Below are 15,631 nucleotides of genomic sequence, written 5' to 3'. Positions count from 1 at the left end.
AGTTACACTGGCAATGCACCAAGAAGCAGATAGTGCGGCACTGCGCTAAAATATTTTGCTGGGAGTCAAAAACTACCAGCATTATACACTGAAGCACCAAAGAAACTGGTATTGGCATGCGTATTCAAATACAGAGATATGTAAACAGGCGGAATACGACGCTGCGGTCGGCAACGCCTATATAAGACAACAAGCGTGTGGCACAGTTGTTAGATCGATTACCGCTGCTACAATGGCAGGTTATCAAGATTTAAGTGAGTTTGAACGTGGTATTATAGTCGGCGCACGAGCGGTGGGACACAGCATCTCCGAGGTAGCGATGAAGTGGGGATTTTCCCGTGCGACCGTTTCGTGAGTGTGCCGTGAATATCAGGAATCCGGTAAAACATCAGATCTCCGACGTCGCTGCGGCCGGAGAAAGATCCTACAAGAACGGGACCGTCGACGACTAAAGAGGGCTTGTACACGAAATTACATGAACATTGTCACGTATAGTTGAGTTGCATCACAATGGACAACCGATGTGGTTTCCAGGCACTGTGTCTTCGTCCTCAGTTTTCTAGGATGTAGATTTTTAAGCACCCTGCTTGGAACATCAGATACCTAACACACCATCGTAACTGTAATACATTACCATACCTGCCTGACATCCTGGCTGAACTGCACAGCACAAAGATTTCTTTCAAACATTTTTCTATTAATGCTATACACTGATGGAAGTAGTAGCATTGCAGTTTGTGAAACATCACTATACTGTTTTTAAGAAAATTCTGTGGCACTTTCTGCTGTCTTAACAATATCAGTTTTCTAAGAACGCCGATTTTAAATTAAATCCAAGATAAAAGCTGTACTGAAGGGCTGTTTTTGTCTTTGACATCCCGTATTCATTTGTTCTGTTGAAATAACTTTGTATGCAGATTTTATCTTACACATTTCAAGGGACCTTTACGAACCTCCCACGAAACACTACTGTTTCATGAAACACGATTCGGAAACCGCTGGCATGGAGTGCGAGACCAGATCACGCAGATCGCTCAGCCATTTATGACCACGTGAACGAAATCCGCCTTTAATTTAGATGTAGCTATCATGTATTAGAGAACTTATGATTTTTACTTGTGTTTCTTTTTGAAATCAGTGACACGGCCACTCATGTGAAGGAGAGCAGACAATTTGCGCGCACCAGTGTTTATTTACTGTTTAACGTCCTTATGCATCGAGGTCATTACAAACAAAGCGTTTCTCCACGGCTTACGCATCGCTTGGAGATGGAAAATGGCAGGGCTTTTGGTACGTAATCATTCGGTATGTGCCATGTATGTGCAAAGAGGCGGTTTTGTAATTGCAGTTGTTCCAGGTCACCGGGAACAACGAATTAACGAATTTGTGGTTTTGCTGCTCGGTTAGTTACGCGGCACTGTACAAGAAAATTCTTTGTACAGTTTTATAAAGTTAAGTCCACAAACGATTAGGAGTTCTATGTTTAATATCCAGTAGCAACGAAAGCCGGATGAAAGATTATAACAGTTGATTCCGGGATACAAAACTTAATATACATTATCCTGGATCGTTCATTTGGTACTGTGAACAATGTGATCGTCGAAGTTCAAGATTTTGCTCACAATGACTAAATATATCGCTAATGCTGTACCGCACCGACGTCCTATCGGCACTCTAAGCTGGATGTCTCTAGTTTCACGGTACAGATGCAAATCTGATCCTCCATTTCCTACCGCTCCAGGCACTAAGGAGGCTTTTATTTGCGAATCATAAGAAGCTAGCCATACTGAATGAAATAATTTCGCAAAGAATACCTCTTACACAGCGTGAGTTTGTAGACCCATACACAATTAAATCTATCACACAGGAGCAAATTGTGTGCTTGAATAACTGAATAAACTTTCAAAACGGGTTCCTTGGTAGATTTCTCTTTTAATTGAGAGAAACTTACTGCAGGTTCAATGTGGCATAAATTTTTAATCCGCCTCGAAGATTGAGTTCAACTTTGGTGTATCTCAGACTGAGCACTATATTTTTACGCTGAATTTTACAGGAAAAGTGATCCTAAAAGTTTCTAGGCTCCTGAAAGTAACAAGGCGTGCTAGACTGATTAATACTGTTGAAATTCGCCGAAAGTAAAAAACATTCAATACAGATTTACTATCTGCGACTGATGGACACTTTTACCGTACAATGAACTGCACGTTTGAAAACCTACGAGAGCTAGCAAAGTGATTTGGTCATGAATGATATGCCAAAGGCCTTTTCTTATGCCTTTCAGGTAAATTCGTCCTTATAGGCCAAAATCCCTCCAGGTGTAAGCGTATTTGTTCGGTGTGACGTTCTTACTCATATCGAGGACAATATTTATGAAGAGCACAGTTGGATAACAGACATTTGCCTCACAGAAAAGCGTTCGCCACATATCTTTCGCACAATTTTGGGAATCTCACGTAGTTTCAATGTGACACTCATTCATGCCACGAGCCTATGTAATTTGATCTCTAGATAGTATTAGCATCTGCCCGACAGCTTCAGTTAGATGCAGCAAGCATAAGAAAAATAAACAAGGATCGATAAAGCAATCTCGGTCTTCCACAACAACTTCTGCATATACGTAACGATAAATCAGGATGCAAAAAATTAGTAACAGAATAATATAGACGCCAATATTTACCTTGATTTTACTGAATAGCCGTTTCTTCAACTACCACACGCTATTTAATAAAATGAGAATTGTACACCATAATTTTCATTGTTTTCTCTACGTATGGACAACTATGCAGTTTGCCTCAGGTTCATTATCATGTGAACAGAATCCATAGGTATACACAGTGTGTTCCACGTGAGGTCAACTCCTCCAGTGCCATTTCCGGCTATTTACACAAATAGAAAAGTACACCACGTACCCTGGAGTGGTCATTAGGGAGACAAACCCGAATGCCCGCAATCAATTGTTAAGGCAAAAATATATTCTATGTGGTAACTGTGAAACAAAATGTTATCACGTTGTATGCAAGTAATACGTACATAATGACGTTTGTGACAAAATTCTCTGAAAGTAGATATTTTAATTTTGAGCCTACCGTGACTGTGTAAATGACTAGTATACTAGCCAAACGAGATCAGTAACCAGTCACAAATGAGCTTACTAATATCGTAAGGCGCGCTTCGACGTTTCGTATTTAATACTGAGGGCTTCGTACATTTGTCTTCATTATTTGGATTGGTGTACACGTAGGTGACGTTACTGTGAAGTTTTGGCTGGCGAGTAAGGGTATCCAAAACATATCATTCAGATGGGCATCCAATTAGATGTAGAGCAAATGTACCAGAAGGCGAGTCGGCCGTTGTGGCCGAGCGGTTCTAGGCGCTTCAGTCTGGAACCACGCGACCGCTACGGTCGCAGGTTCGAATCCTGCCTCGGGCATGGATGTGTGTGATGTCCTTAGGTTAGTTAGGTTTAAGTAGTTCTAAGTTCTAGGCGACTGATGACCTCAGAAGTTAAGTCGCATAGTGCTCAGAGCCATTTGAACCATCTGAACCTAAATCAGGATGGTCGGACGCGGGATTGAACCGTCGTCCTCCCGAATACGAGTCCAGTGTGCTAAACACTGCGCCACCTCGCTCGGTTAAGTCCCACAGTGCTCAGAGCCATTTGAACCATTTGAACCAGGAGGCGAGATATTAAACCTCGGATGGTATCGTACATATTGTTAAACTCATTTATTACTGTAAACTGATTTCACTTTGTTCTTATACTATCATTACTTTTTTTAGCATTTTCTATTTCTGAACTTAAGAAGCACACAATCAGATCAAAAGTATTGGGACACACATGTGTAATGTGGAATTGTCCCCTAGATGTCACGAGGCGCAGACCCGCTCTATAAAAGAAGGTAGGGTACTTTATGTTGTCAGTAGTGTAGTAACAGCAGTATGGCTCGGTCAGGTGGGCTCAGTGACTTAGTGCGTCGACTAGTTATTGGGTGTGATGTGAGTAACAAAAACATCAGGGACACACCAATCCTTCTGAAGCTGCCCAAGTCTACTGTTGGTGATGTGGTTGTGAAGTGGAAAAGCGAAGGAAGTACCGCAGCCTAACCAAGACCAGGCAGCGATCAAATACTGATGAATGTGGACCGTTTTGCATTGCGGAGGGTGGTCGCAAAAATCGGCTGAAAGCGGAGTAAGGAATCACTCGGGAGTTGCAACCTGGCACCCGCCTTACCGACAATTAATTTTATATGATCATTCCACTTCAAATCGTCCCGTACGCATACTCCCAGATATTTTACAGAAGTAACTGCTACCACTGTTTGTTCCGCTATCATATAATCATACAATAAAGGATCCTTCTTTCTATGTATTCGCAATACATTACATTTGTCTCAGTTAAGGGTCAGTTGTCACTCCCTGCGCCAAGTGCCTATCCGTTGCAGATCTTCCTGCATTTCGCTGCAATTTTCTAATGCCGCAACTTGTATGTATACTACAGCATCATCCACGAAAAGCCGCATGGAACTTCCGACACTATCTACTAGGTCATTTATATATATTGTGAAAAGCAATGGTCCCATAACACCCCCCTGTGGCACGCCAGAGGTTACTTTAACGTCTGTAGACGTCTCTCCATTGAGAACAACATGCTGTGTTCTGTTTGCTAAAAACTCTTCAATCCAGCCACACAGCTGGTCTGATATTCCGTAGGCTCTTACTTTGTTTATCAGGCGACAGTACGGAACTGTATATTTGTAATGCCAACTATGAAGCACGGAAGTGGTGGTGGTGGTATTAGGCATAGGGGTGATTTTCCGTGGTTAGGGTCTGGTTCCCTTACGGCGCTTAAGAAAACGCTAAATGCGACGGGTATGAACACATTTGACAGCATTGTGTACTGTGTACAGTTCAGAGAAGCTCACTGTATATACTTGACAATGAATCCTGTCGTATAGCAGCATCTGTTAGGTAACGGTTTGTGACAGTAAAAGTCATGGAGTTGACTAGCTAGCCAGAGTCCCGAGCTGAACCCAATGGAAAGCCTTGAGGATGAGTTAGGGCGTCGACTTCGCTCAAGACTCCAGCGTCCAACATCACTGCCTTCTCTGGTTTTGGCTTTTGAGGAAGAATGGGCTCCCATTCCTCCACAGACATTCAGACACATCACTGAAAGTGCCTCAGCAGAGTTCAGGCAGCTGCAAAGGCAATGGCTGGACACGCCCCACATTACTGGCCACTAGCAGATGACAGAGTAATATTGATCAGATATTGTTTTCATCCGTACACATACTGGTACAAATCATGAATACGAAGGTATGTTACAGTCAGTATGGTCTCTTTCCGCAGTGGTTCACAACTTTTGACAGACTGTTTTGTACATATTTGCATATCTTTGTCGTGTGTTGTGCAGTGTCCTTCACCACACCTCCCCACTGTGCATTAAGAACGCGATGCAAGGACATGTAATGTTGCAGTACGATGGTGCATCGCAGTACTTCAGACGATCGTGTGAAACTCAGCTCGCGCTATTTGTCCACGAGACTCAGAGGGCCATAGACACGAGTTCCCAGGTGCATGCCGTGTTTCTTGACTTCCGCAAGGCGTTTGATACAGTTCTCCACAGTCCGTTAATGAACAAAGTAAGAGCATGTGGACTAACAGAGCAATTGTGTGGTTGGATTGAAGAGTTCCTAGATAACAGAACGCAGCATGTCATTCTCAATGGGGAGAAGTATTCCGAAGTAAGAGTAATTTCAGGTGTGTCGCAGGGGAGTGTCGTAGGACCGTTGCTAATCACAATATATACAGGGTGTTACAAAAAGGTACGGCCAAACTTTCACGAAACATTCCTCACACACAAAGAAAAAAAAAATGTTATGTGGACATGTGTCCGGAAACGCTTACTTTCCATGTTAGAGCTCATTTTATTACTTCTCTTCGAATCACATTAATCACGGAATGGAAACACACAGCAACAGAACGTACCAGCGTGACTTCAAACACTTTGTTACAGGAAATGTTCAAAATGGCCTCCGTTAGCGAGGATACATGCATCCACCCTCCGTCGCATGGAATCCCTGATACGCTGATGCAGCCCTGGAGAATGGCGTATTGTATCACAGCCGTCCACAATACGAGCACGAAGAGTCTCTACATTTGGTACCGGGGTTGCGTAGACAAGAGCTTTCAAATGCCCCCATAAATGAAAGTCAAGAGGGTTGAGGTCAGGAGAGTGTGGAGGCCATAGAATTGGTCCGCCTCTACCAATCTATCGGTCACCGAATCTGTTGTTGAGAAGCGTACGAACACTTCGACTGAAATGTGCAGGAGCTCCATCGTGCACCACATGTTGTGTCGTACTTGTAAAGGCACATGTTCTAGCAGCACAGGTGGAGTATCCCGTATGAAATCATGATAACGTGCTCCATTGAGCGTAGGTGGAAGAACATGGGGCTCAATCAAGACATCACCAACAATGCCTGCCCAAACGTTCACAGAAAATCTATGTTGATGACGTGATTGCACAATTGCGTGCGGGTTCTCGTCAGCCCAAACATGTTGATTGTGAAAATTTACAATTTGATCACGTTGGAATGAAGCCTCATCCGTAAAGAGAACATTTGCACTGAAATGAGGATTGACACATTGTTGGATGAACTATTCGCGGGAGTGTACGCGTGGAGGCCAATCAGCTGCTGATAGTGCCTGCACACGCTGTACATGGTACATGTACGGAAACAACTGGTTCTCCCGTAGCACTCTCCATACAGTGACGTGGTCAACGTTACCTTGTACAGCAGCAACTTCTCTGACGCTTACATTAGGGTCATCGTCAACTGCACGAAGAATTGCCTCGTCCATTGCAGGTGTCCTAGTCGTTCTAGGTCTTCCCCAGTCGCAAGTCATAGGCTGGAATGTTCTGTGCTCCCTAAGACGCCGATCAATTGTTTCGATCGTCTTCCTGTCGGGACACCTTCGTTCTGGAAATCTGTCTAGATACAAACGTACCGCGCCACGGATATTGCCCCGAGCTAATCCATACATCAAATGGGCATATGCCGACTCCGCATTTGTAAACATTTCACTGACTGCAAAACCACGTTCGTGATGAACACTAACCTGTTGATGCTACGTACTGATGTGCTTGATGCTAGTACTGTAGAGCAATGAGTCGCATGTCAACACAAGCATCGAAGTCAACATTATCTTCCTTCAATTGGGCCGACTGGCGGTGAATTGAGGAAGTACAGTACATACTGACGAAACTAAAATGAGCTCTAACATGGAAATTAAGCGTTTCCGGACACATGTCCACATAACATCTTTTCTTTATTTGCGTGTGAGGAATGTTTCTGAAAGTTTGGCCGTACCTGTTTGTAACAACCTGTATAAATGATCTTGTGGATAACATCGGAAATTCAATGAGGCTTTTTGCGGATGATGCTGTAGTATATCGAGAGGTTTTAACAACGGAAAATTGTAGTGATATGCAAGAGGATCTGCAACGTATTGACGCATGGTGCAGGGAATGGCAATTGAATCTCAATGTAGACAAGTGTAATGTGCTACATAGAAAGAAAGATCCTTTATCATTTAGCTACAATGTAGCAGGTAAGCAACTGGAAGCAGTCAATTCCATTAATTACCTGGGAGTAGGAATTAGGAGTGATTTAAAATGGAATGACCATATAGGCCGGCCGGAGTGGCCGTGCGGTTCTAGGCGCTACAGTCTGGAGCCGGGCGACCGCTACGGTCGCAGGTTCGAATCTTGCCTCGGGCATGGATGTGTGTGATGCCCTTAGGTTAGTTACGTTTAATTAGTTCTAAGTTCTAGGCGACTGATGACCTCAGAAGTTAAGTCGCATAGTGGTCAGAGCCATTTTGAATGACCATATAAAATTAATCGTCGGTAAAGAAGCTGCCAGACAGATTCATTGGAAGAAACCTAAGGAAATGAAATCCGAAAACAAAGGCAGTAGGTTACAGTACACTTGTTCTCCCACTGCTTGAATACTGCTCATCAGTGTGGGATCCGTACCAGATAGAGTTGAAAGAAGAGATAGAGAAGATACAACGGAGAGCAGCGTGCTTCGTTACAGTATCATTTAGTAATCACGCAAGCGTTACGGAGATGATAAACTCCAGTGGACGACTCTGCAAGAGAGACGCTCATTAGCTCGATATGGGCTTTTGTTGAAGTTTAGAGAACATACCTTCACCGAGGAGTCAAGCAGTATATTGCTCGCTCCTACGTATATCTCGTGAAGAGACCATGGGGATGAAATCAGAGAGATTAGAGCCCACACATAGGCATACCGACAATCTTTCTTTCCGCGAACTATACGAGACTGGAATAGAAGGGAGAACCGATAGAGGTACTCAAAGTACCCTCCGCCACATACCGTCAGGTGGCTTGCGGAGTATGGATGTAGATGTAGATTGTATGCGCCCAATGGAACAACGCCTACTGTTGGAGGCAGAACAACATACGGTTTGATAGTCAATGATCGTCTTTGCCAGAGCTACCACCATTTTTGCGTTTTCTGTAGAAGCTCTGACACACGGCTCCTACGTCAGAGGTTTTTCTCTGGATATTATCAGTCAAGCGGCCCGTGCTCCGAGACTTTTTTTTTTCTATGGCGACTGTTGATGAGATTAGCTTACACAACTATAACTGACAATATACAGTAGCACTTGTCAACATTTGTTGCTTTTGAAAGAAGTCGACACAAAACCGACGGTTCGAAAGAGTTGTTCAATCACTGGTGCGATGTAAGCTGGAGTATCAGGGATTAACGTCCAGTTGACAACGAGTCATCAGAGACGGAACAACGTTCCAAATTCAACACGGGTGTAGAAAGAAATCGTCATCGCGATTTCAAAGAAAGCATCGCGTTATTCGCACTTTGCAATGCGAGGAAACCAAATCTGGATCGTGGCTCGGTGATGCGAACGTACGTCCTCCAGGCCGATGCCTTAACCGCTAAGCCCTCTCGCTCAGTAACCATTGTTACATACGTGTAACTTATGCCGTTAGTTTTGAGGCAGCCTCTTTGAAGATCTGTCGCAGGCCATCCACAAAGTTATTTTGACAATAAGCATGTGATTCACTTTGGACTTACGTATGTCGGTTCAGACTGCTGCTTCAAATTTCTTTTCTCATTGAATGATGCGCCAATTACAGTGTGTTGCTACAGGAAAAAATTGCTTCAGTTCTGTTAATACACATATAAAACAAAACAGATTCGACGCGTACACTTTTTCCTAAGAGAACTAAATGATGTTCGGGTGGATAAAGAAGCACTTCGTAACTACTTGAGGAGCAATTTGACCAGACCGCCTCCTTTTTCTTTTTTATATTTTCCACGGAGAGAAGAATAGGACAAAAAGTAAAAGGTTATCTTTAGTGCTCCATATCAGATTTTCTAATGGTACACGAATAAATCCATCTCTTCCGATCCGAAGCACAAAACATTATACTGCTGCCCTCATCTCCAGCGACACAATTCAATCGACCAGGTTTCATTTACCTGTAACCTACCTCAATCTGTCATAATCAACACAGTACAGTACTCTTCAGAGCTGCTGTAACTCCATACGAGCAGATCTGAGGACAGAAAGGAAAAAGGAGGGCTAGGAATGATCGTCCAATCGGCGATGAGGTCGTCAGAGATAGAGTAACTGAATGTATAGGTTGCTTGACAAAATATGATGCCCTGTGCTAGATCTATCGTTCTTGAGAGAATGTCGTAGGGTCCTGATAGCCAGTGTACTCCCCCCACCCCCTTTTCCTACACCACAGATTTCCAATGCATGTTGCGTGTTCTTTCTCATAGCATTTTGCCACAAACCGACCTCCAGGTTGAAAGCTAGAGTCACTACGACACACTTATCACAATACCGCAGGCGCTACTTGTGTTTCTGCCACAAACGCTACGTGCTTTGTACGTTCCTCTCGACACAACCCATTCCAATTAGCGACCGCGTGCTCCCACGTAGAATATAAAGAGCTAGAAATGCTGTTTCATTTTCTTGTCTCTGGCGCGTGAGTAAATTTTTGAAGTTCCGTCTGCCATTTATCTTACCCAAGGCGCACTGTTGCCATGTGTTCGATACTTCTCGCTAGCACAACTGATAATGCGACCGATAAGTCGAACACGATAAACACTGCCCTCCGGGAAAGGATCTCCGTTTCCTTGAACTTACTATGGTCATGTCGCATTTCAGCTATACCAAAATGTCGACCTGCGTTACTCATCACAACAACTAGGTAGCACGGGAAAACCAGCACGAGGGGGATAAAGTGATTAAAAAGCGATGCATCGGTTTATAGGCTCACTTTAGTCATATCCACAACCATGCATCGTTCAATCGATATATGCAATCAGGGTTAGACACATTCTGAACATTTATGGACAGTTTTATGAGTAAGTTTTTACTAATGCCTAACGCATGACACAATCTAACTAAAACGCTCGTTAAAGTGTATTGCTCCGTACATTAGACGCAATCAACTAATGTAGACAATTTTTGCGCTTTTGTAGTATATTTTTTAACGAGGCCTTGTGTTTACTAGTACATTTACAAAGTGCTAATGAGAAACAACTATTACAGTGGTAAGTTGCTATCTCAATAGAGAATACAGTACTTCCTGCTCGGTGTCATCTTTTGTTTACTCCGCAATTCACGCCAGGCATATACAAGATTACTGTTCCTTAGTTTAGTGAAGCTCAAGTGGCTTCTAGATCTAAGCTAAGAGTTGTACGATGACTAAGTGTAGGGGGGCGCCATCTTCATGCCTGAGAACAACAGAAACGGACACTACAATCTGTAGTCCAGAAGAATTGCTTTGTTTACGGAACCGCATAAACGACAACGGTTGAGCTTTGGACAGACTGATAAGTAATTAGGAACGAACTGCAGGACAGGATGCAACGCTGGAGAAACAAAAGTACACAACTCAAAGCGAAGATACTCAATGAACTTCGCGAAGACAAATATTTACAAATTACTATTTCGTTCCTCGAAATTTTTGTGATTTATAATCCAAAGCGTATGAAATAAAAGCAATAATTATTCCTTTCCTTGGCGGAAGGAAGGCAAGCTCACGAAATATCAGTAGCAAAACAATTCCAGCAATGCTTATATTTTGCTTGGCACATTAGCATATATTTAAAAGTTTCGATGTGATCGTCATCGCAGAAGAGAGTTATTATTGTCATTATGCGCTCATGAAACGCCCCACCTGGGTCATTAGCCCCTGCACTGTTTTTTGCAATTTTTATGAGATTAATATGTTTTAAGAAAGACAAGTCCATATCCATATATACTGTTCTACATGCATATACTAAACAAAAATAGAGAAAACGTAGTCTTTGTTAAAATCTCTCTAAGTAAAGGGAAGTGAATAATGTCAAAGTAGTAAGTTTGAGTAGACTCTTACTGAGTGATCTTGTCAGAGAGAAAGAATGAAACAGCCACTTTCAGATTTTGCAATATCCTGCATATGTGTCTATGAAGGAATTAGCACAGCATAGCAAACCATAAAACCTTATCCACACCCATGTCACTGTAATTAAGGGCACGTCATTATCTACGCAAATCGCTGCCCGATTCACCCAATACAAAACACAATCAAACTATGGCACACGGGAAATGGGTTGCCAAAAGCACCAAACTGGTTGCGTCTTCCACGGGAGGAGGTCACCATTTGTTTTTAGTCGTATTAAAGCACTTTATTGTGAATGAAGAGATTTTTGGCACAGCAGAGTCGCTGACTTAATCTGCCTCAGTTTGTTGTTTTGTAACTTGAATCATTAATTCTCTCGCTGACACTCGGCTTGTCTCCTCAGTAAGTAATAACGCTTAAGAGAACAGCACGTGTAAATGCGAAATTTGTTAAAGGCCTTCGTAGTGGGAGCCTCCTTATCGAGACAGGTTCTAACGCAGGGTAGTGACATCTTGAGAGATGTCGGCTCGGCTACTAGCAGTGTAGCCAGCTGCGTCCTTGGTAGTTTGCGCTAAAACCAGCAAGTGGCGAAAGGCCGCATTCGGGCGCCAGCTGATCGCCGCAGACAACCGGTTTGCCTTCGCTAGCGGTCCTGCAGGGGGGAGGTCGCCGCTGGCGCCACGGCTCGCTAATTCCACGTCCTCCGCTATAGCGTCTGCGCACGCAAAGGCTGCTGACCGCGCCGGAAATACGAGTGGCGACAGCGCTGAAAGTATGCAGGCGCGGCGTGGTACCGAGTATAATACATGGAGTAGGGACTGACCGTGGAGATACCGAATGCCAGGTCCTCTTGTCATCCCAGCGGTGTACTGCGCGGCTGCGCCAGCTGGTGCGACGCGTCTTTAGCGGCCACGTGCCATTTTCGTGGTCGTTCGGCTGTAGCCGGCAGCGAACGTAGCGCGGGCAGCTCGCCACCGCGGGACAGACTGGCGCGCCGCCGACGCCGCTCGGGGCGACATCTCTCGGGCCGCGCGGCAAGCAGGCCTACTGACGTCCGCAGCGGCAGCGAGTCAGCTGGGCGTCTCTAATGGCGCGGATAACGACGCCCAGATATGACGCCGCTGGTGGCGCACAGCAGCGGAGCTGGTGGCGACACCTCGCGGCCGCACGTGTCGAGCGCTCTGTCGCGCCTGCACGTCGCTAATCGCCAGAGATAGTCTCTTTCCCCAAAAACTCGAAACGTAAGGCTTTCATACAATTCCGCACCGTTGCCAAGTACAGAAACAGGTATGCGATCAAGTGAAAGACTTACAAGTACAAAGATCTCAGTAGCGTGATTCCTGAGTTTCTCCCGGCGTATTTGATAATCAAAATATCCACGGGTGCACTGCCGGTCTACAGTGTCCAACGGGCACAATATTTCGGCGTCATACATGTCGCCATCATCAGGTCTACGGTGGCGCAACTTTTCAAATTTCTTCATGCTGCGGTACATCTCCTCCCCGTAAAGGTATATGATGTGATTCTTGAGTTTCTCCCGGCGTATTTGATAATCAAAATATCCACGGGTGTACTGCCGGTCTACGGTGTCCAACGGGCACAATACACTCCTGGAAATTGAAATAAGAACACCGTGAATTCATTGTCCCAGGAAGGGGAAACTTTATTGACACATTCCTGGGGTCAGATACATCACATGATCACACTGACAGAACCACAGGCACATAGACACAGGCAACAGAGCATGCACAATGTCGGCACTAGTACAGTGTATATCCACCTTTCGCAGCAATGCAGGCTGCTATTCTCCCATGGAGACGATCGTAGAGATGCTGGATGTAGTCCTGCAGAACGGCTTGCCATGCCATTTCCACCTGGCGCCTCAGTTGGACCAGCGTTCGTGCTGGACGTGCAGACCGCGTGAGACGACGCTTCATCCAGTCCCAAACATGCTCAATGGGGGACAGATCCGGAGATCTTGCTGGCCAGGGTAGTTGACTTACACCTTCTAGAGCACGTTGGGTGGCACGGGATACATGCGGACGTGCATTGTCCTGTTGGAACAGCAAGTTCCCTTGTCGGTCTAGGAATGGTAGAACGATGGGTTCGATGACGGTTTGGATGTACCGTGCACTATTCAGTGTCCCCTCGACGATCACCAGTGGTGTACGGCCAGTGTAGGAGATCGCTCCCCACACCATGATGCCGGGTGTTGGCCCTGTGTGCCTCGGTCGTATGCAGTCCTGATTGTGGCGCTCACCTGCACGGCGCCAAACACGCATACGACCATCATTGGCACCAAGGCAGAAGCGACTCTCATCGCCGAAGACGACACGTCTCCATTCGTCCCTCCATTCACGCCTGTCGCGACACCACTGGAGGCGGGCTGCACGATGTTGGGGCGTGAGCGGAAGACGGCCTAACGGTGTGCGGGACCGTAGCCCAGCTTCATGGAGACGGTTGCGAATGGTCCTCGCCGATACCCCAGGAGCAACAGTGTCCCTAATTTGCTGGGAAGTGGCGGTGCGCTCCCCTACGGCACTGCGTCGGATCCTACGGTCTTGGCGTGCATCCGTGCGTCGCTGCGGTCCGGTCCCAGGTCGACGGGCACGTGCACCTTCCGCCGACCACTGGCGACAACATCGATGTACTGTGGAGACCTCACGCCCCACGTGTTGAGCAATTCGGCGGTACGTCCACCCGGCCTCCCGCATGCCCACTATACGCCCTCGCTCAAAGTCCGTCAACTGCACATACGGTTCACGTCCACGCTGTCGCGGCATGCTACCAGTGTTAAAGACTGCGATGGAGCTCCGTATGCCACGGCAAACTGGCTGACACTGACGGCGGCGGTGCACAAATGCTGCGCAGCTAGCGCCATTCGACGGCCAACACCGCGGTTCCTGGTGTGTCCGCTGTGCCGTGCGTGTGATCATTGCTTGTACAGCCCTCTCGCAGTGTCCGGAGCAAGTATGGTGGGTCTGACACACCGGTGTCAATGTGTTCTTTTTTCCATTTCCAGGAGTGTATTTCGGCGATCATACATGTCGCCATCATCAGGCGATGATGGCGACATGTATGATCGCCGAAATATTGTGCCCGTTGGACACTGTAGACCGGCAGTACACCCGTGGATATTTTGAAACTCAGTAGCGTGTTCGTATCGGAAAGACGCAACCATAAGAAAAACCAGTGTCTGGCATACATCAAGATCTGTGACAGGACCGTTATTGTTCACAATTTACGAGGGTCACTCCAAAACAAATGCACGCTATTTTTGTTTAAATCCATCTTTTATTCTACATGTTTGAAAGTTTTACAGTGTGTAGATACATCCTGTGGTGTCACCGCCAGACACCACACTTGCTAGGTGGTAGCCTTCAAATCGGCCGCGGTCCGTTAGTATACGTCGGACCCGCGTGTCGCCACTATCAGTGATTGCAGACCCAGCGCCGCCACACGGCAGGTCTACAGAGACTTCCTAGCACTCGCCCCAGTTGTACAACCGACTTTGCTAGCGATGGTTCACTGACAAAATACGCTCTCATTTGCCGAGACGATAGTTTAGCATAGCCTTGAGCTACTTCATTTGCTACGACCTAGCAAGGCGCCATTATCAGTTACTATTGATATATTGAATCATGTACCGTCAAGACCGACGTTCTTCATTATCGGATTAAAGTTAAGTATTCCACCAGCTACGTCCGTTTATCTAAATTCTGATTTCCTTGTCCCGTTCCAGACCTCACGTCAGCCTGCGTGAGCTAAAACGCGTGCCTTTCGGCTTCCTCTAGTAACCCGGTGTTGGCTCTCCTGCCAACCATAACACATCCTTTAGGAACAATATCTTCATTTCTCCATATAATTTCCATCCCTCTCAACTGCCTTACGCCATCTCGGAACCAGCGCCTGTATACCCGCACGGTAAAATTCTGGACCAACCTGTCGGAGCCACTGTTTGGCAGCGTGCACAAGGGAGCCATTATCTTCGAACCTTGTTCCACGAAGAGAGTCTTTCAGTTTCCCAAAGAGATGATAGTCACATGGAGCCACGTCAGGACTGTAAGGCGGGTGTTTCAGTGTTGTCCATCCGAGTTTTGTGATCGCTTCTATGGTTTTTTGACTGAAATGTGGCCATGCACTGTCGTGCAACAGCAAAACATCCTGCTTTTGCCGATGTGG

At 45.7% G+C, this 15,631-nt stretch overlaps 1 protein-coding gene across 5 annotated transcripts in view; it reads right to left on the bottom strand.

Annotated features, from left to right (window-relative positions):
• The window catches only part of LOC126471125 (transcription factor CP2), a 941,484-nt gene that overhangs the window by 490,257 nt on the left and 435,596 nt on the right, over positions 1-15,631 (bottom strand). The window contains exon 1 of one of the 5 annotated variants that reach the window (XM_050099211.1): positions 12,273-12,428. The exons of the other annotated variants lie outside the window; for them this stretch is intronic. Within the exon in view, the coding sequence (XP_049955168.1) occupies positions 12,273-12,306 (34 nt within the window). The 5' untranslated portion in view covers positions 12,307-12,428. Of the gene's footprint in view, positions 1-12,272; positions 12,429-15,631 lie in introns of those variants that run through there. 5 annotated transcript variants of the gene reach the window in all.

Source organism: Schistocerca serialis, chromosome 3 (assembly GCF_023864345.2).
Source record: "Schistocerca serialis cubense isolate TAMUIC-IGC-003099 chromosome 3, iqSchSeri2.2, whole genome shotgun sequence".
Lineage (NCBI taxonomy): Eukaryota > Metazoa > Arthropoda > Insecta > Orthoptera > Acrididae > Schistocerca > Schistocerca serialis.
The sequence above is the reverse complement of the archived record's forward strand: the minus strand, read 5'-3'. Positions and strand labels throughout refer to the sequence as shown.